General features: G+C 44.9%; 1 protein-coding gene across 3 annotated transcripts in view; it reads right to left on the reverse strand.

Annotated features, from left to right (window-relative positions):
- The window catches only part of GRB10 (growth factor receptor bound protein 10), a 70,302-nt gene that overhangs the window by 61,314 nt on the left and 4,496 nt on the right, over positions 1-4,492 (reverse strand). For all 3 annotated transcript variants that reach the window (XM_018558052.1, XM_018558050.1, XM_018558051.1), the window contains exon 2: positions 669-807. In XM_018558052.1, coding sequence (XP_018413554.1) covers positions 669-807 — 139 coding nt within the window. The remainder of the gene's footprint in view (positions 1-668; positions 808-4,492) is intronic.

The following is a 4,492-nucleotide window of genomic DNA, read 5'->3' on the forward strand; positions in this document are numbered from 1 at the left end:
CTCAGTATACCGCGAGCTACAGCTCGCGGTATACTTAGACGCCGCAGCTGAAGCGGATCCCGACAATTATGTCTGGATCTGCCCAGCTGCGTGAGTGACAGCTGGCTCTGCCTATCTAGAGGCAGAGCCAGCTGTACCCGCCCCCTCCCTCGTCCATCCCGCCAGTCAGCACTGGAGAATCGGAGCGGGGAGGGGGGAATCCAGTCGCTCCCCTGTCACGGCTCTCTGCCGTGACAGGATCGAGAAGTGAGCAAAAGCCAGTATGTGTTCGCTTACTTCCCGATCTACTGAGCCGACCTGTGACAGTTCTAGCCGACCTGTGACAATGAAATTATGAGGTGAGTGAAAAGCACACCTCATAGTTCTCCTTTAACTTAAAAGCAATTATAAGCAGCTGTGGGGACCAGCATTAGCCCATTTGCCACACATGGTCAAAGCACAAGTTTCACTTTCTCCACAGCCATCCACTACTGACTGAATATTTACCAGGATAGCTTTTCTATTTTGAGGTTAGATAGATCTGAAATAGGGGGCAATTGTTCTCCAAGTGACCTAGATTATATCTTACACAACAATGCTAATAAAGCCTTACATCTTTCACTCCCATAAGCAAGCTGTAGATCAGATACATTCTGAGCTTATGCATAGTTTGTCTTGGTGATACTTACACTTCTTTTGCTGGCAGGCTGATTTTGAGGTAATGATCCTGGTGCAAGTACTGGAGAACCTGCAGGTGTGCAAAGCTCTGGAAATGGATTTGGAATTGCTGGCAAAGATGATGTGCGCAGTTGTTCCTCCTGTAGACGTCTGCATGAAAAATAAAATAAAAAGGTTTACTCTGCACAAAAATGATAGTGAAATCTGAAGACAGTCTTGACAATTATACATTATAAAAGCAAATTGCATTCATAAAAAAATAAAACAACCTGTTATTGGTGGCTTGGGGCCAACACAGATGGGCTGGATAAATATAATTTCCAGAAACTATTTCACATGTAACGTGATCTAATAGATACTACCTGTATATGGAGAGGGATGCAGTTTTACTAACCCTGACAGATATGTTTGTTTCTGGTGGGCAACGCAAACAGAGTCATTTCCATTTCAGCCCATATTTGTGCTGACCACCAACCCCAACATAGGTTTTGGCACTGTATATAGACACACTTGTATCCTTAGTAGGGATTATTAATGGAATTGTCCTAATACTTTTATGGGATGAGCAGAGTTAAATTGTTCATCTAGTTTAGCCCTGCTTTGGGTAAAATATAAAAGACAGGGTCACTTCAGGTAAATAGACAAACATGTCAAGCCTGAAAATTGTGCACGCCCGCAAAAAACAATCACGCTGAAAATTGGCCATAGGCGACGCTTAACGCTTTTACTGCTCATCAGTTTAGTGTGATCAGTGATTAATGGCGCTAAAATTATTGCTCACACTGACATTCGCGGTGATATGTAACATGTGTGGCACAATCGTCAGTTTTGCAGGCGCACCCGACGCATGTTTGCCAATGTGTGGTTGCACAACAAGTTGCTTGGGGCAGTTTTCAAAAAGGTCACCAAAGTCATAAAACACTGTTTTCAATTGTATATAGAAGACCAAAAAGGGAAGAGAAGTTTGTTGTTGGGAATTAAATACACTCACGAGCAATTTGCGAGTGAAATTCAAAATCCATAGCACAGGGCGGTACTGGATGGCAGAGGGGAAGGACAGCTCGCCAAAAGTATAGCTGTGTGGGGAAAGTTGGCCAGATTTAGGCGGTTAATTCCCATTTTCACCAAATTACATGGGAAAGTGAACTTACCCCTTCAATGTGCATGTTAACAGAGCACTGCTGCCCCACTACCACAATATGGCACACAATGGAATAAGGGCAGCGCACACAAACAAACACTGTCCTATGCATGAGTTTACTTTCATGCAGATGGTGGGGTTGTTTTTTAGTTTTATTTATTTTTACATACACACACTTCCTCTTTACTTCATCATTTATTTTATTTTGAATTTTTTTCCATCACGACTCCTTTCCACTTACGGCCCGCTGTGCAATATCAAAGTTAACAAGCCCCTATGTGATATCATTCCGAGGTGACAGGCACTGGCGGAACTACCAGGGTCGTAGCTGTCGCGATCGGGCCCTGGCATTCCACTTGTTGGGGGGCCCCAGAGAGAAAGGAGAGGTGCAGCACACAATCATTCTGATTGTGTGCACACTGGCCTGGTACGTCCAATGCATAGCTTAAGGCCCTAGCCTGCCGGACGCCATGCATCAGCCTGCTCCGACGGACCGAAGCCCTGCCGCTCTGCTGGCATTGCCAGCTCTGCACCTGAGGGGAAGGGGTCTAGGAGCGCTCGCAGAGCCATATTAACTACTATGGGAAAGAGCTGCTGAGTGTGCCTACTAGGAGCTGTAGTCCAAGGAAGTAATGTTTGCACCTTAGTAGTTAACGGCCCACAGAGCCCTGCTGAGACCACTCAGGAGCACAGAGGGGTTGGGGTAGGGATGGACTTTAGAGGTGGAACAGACTTGGGGGGCCAGACAAGCAGGCTGCTGTACAAAAAAAAAGCGCAGCCCTATGTATCGGAGCAATTTCACAAGTACGTGTGTTACATGCACATGGTTTGTTTATAGTGTGTACACCCAAAATCCGTGGCTGTACATGCAGAGCACAAGTGCACAAGTCTGAAAATAGAAAAGCTCAGGGCTGAGCACTTGTGATCTTTGTAAAGGAAAAATCAGAAAAGTCGAGTCCATTTCCTATTCATTTCAATGCTCAACTCCTTCATGACCGAGACCTTTTTTTCATTTATTGTTTACATGTTATAATCCAGATTTTAGGCCTGAAAATGACTTAAAACCCCCAAACATTATTTTCTGAAAGCCAAGACCCTGTAGAATAAAATGGTGTTAGTTGGAAATGTTGTATGTTGCGCAATATTAGCACAACTCCTTATCAAACCGCAAAATTTAGTGAAAAATGCACTTAAATGCCCCAAAACACCATAACATATTCATGTCTTAATAAAATGTACAAATTGAGGTTACAACGAGTAAATAGATACCCAACATGCCCAGGTTAAAAAATGTGTCCGTCCGTGAAACTGCGCTAAAATTCAGTACCCCAAAAAGTCCATAGATGACGCTGTAAAAGCCCCCACAGGTTATCAGTTTAGAGATACGTGGAAATATTGGCCCTAGAATTATTGCTCTCTAGTGTGCGTGGCGATACCAAACATGTGTAGCGCGATTGTCGTTTTCATACGTAGGAGCACCCGACACGTGTTTATGCGAAGACTCACATGCTCGTCCGGAGATTATATTTTGACATTAATATGCAGTCACATGGGGGGCTCCCAAGCCCCCCAACCCCGTGTGTTAGGTTAGTGGTGACAGGTCCTTTTAAGGTGATACTGGGTGTCCAAAAGACCCTTAGTATCACATTTATACTTGAAGCTATTGAAGTGCATGTCGCTTCATGAGCCCAGCACTGACAGCTATGGGACCGGAAGTGATGTAATCTGCATTGCTCCCAGCCACATAGTATGGTGAGATCAGTAAACAGGAGGTTCGCCAATATCTTCCACAGCTCCCCCACACGACACCAGAGAAGCCGGTCTAAGGCCTGTAGGAGCGGCAGCGGAGCCTGGGAAACACTGTTGGGGTGTCAGGCGGGCCCTGTTTACCGGCCCATAGAAGCGATCTGGCAGCAGCTCAGCCACCAGAATCGCTTTTACTGTAAAGCAGACAGTCAGCTTTACAAGTGTAAACAGAGTCCTATACGTCACTGGTCATGAAGGGGTTAAAGTACCTTTGAAGATCCTGGGCTCCTATGACAGGAAGGTGCTGTCAGGAGAAGAAAAGTGGCAGTGTGTTCTAGATCAGTGAGCTAAAACTCACCAGTCTTAAAGCTTGTTCACACCAAATCCTGACGAGATCTGGATGCGTTTCTGCATATGCAGTGCATTTTGACATGCATTCCTGTAAGTTTCTTTTTTTTTAACCAAAAATGGGCTTTCAGGTGTAGCCCAGTGTGTTCCGAGCATTTGCATGTGTTTTTGGAATGCACCAAAATACATGCAAATGCATAAGAGCAGAAAAAAAAGTGCCTACTGTAGTTTTTCCACATGCACTGAACATTCAATGGTATTTTTAAGCGTTCTTAAACTGCTCTGCTCCGCACTTGGTGTGAACAAGTCCTTAAATTGAAAGAAGGCTTTTCCCGGTAGGTTAAACACATTCTTTTTAATCAAGCAGTAAATAGCCTTGCTTTGACTGGCAGACAAAAATTGGCCCGTACTTCGCCAAGTCAGTCCCTGTGCTTGCTAAAGCAAAACTGTTCTGCCACCGGCCTATCAAACTCATTGAGGCCAACTGTGCAACAGTGCGTTGCACACAAAAAAGGTACTCCAAAGAACGGATGTCAACAAGTAATGTTGCACTTTGGAGCACCCCATATTCGAAACAGGCTCTCATAAACAACCCCCCCC

The sequence above is a fragment of the Nanorana parkeri genome, unplaced genomic scaffold (assembly GCF_000935625.1).
Source record: "Nanorana parkeri isolate BGI_ZX_2015 unplaced genomic scaffold, ASM93562v1 scaffold317, whole genome shotgun sequence".
NCBI lineage: Eukaryota > Metazoa > Chordata > Amphibia > Anura > Dicroglossidae > Nanorana > Nanorana parkeri.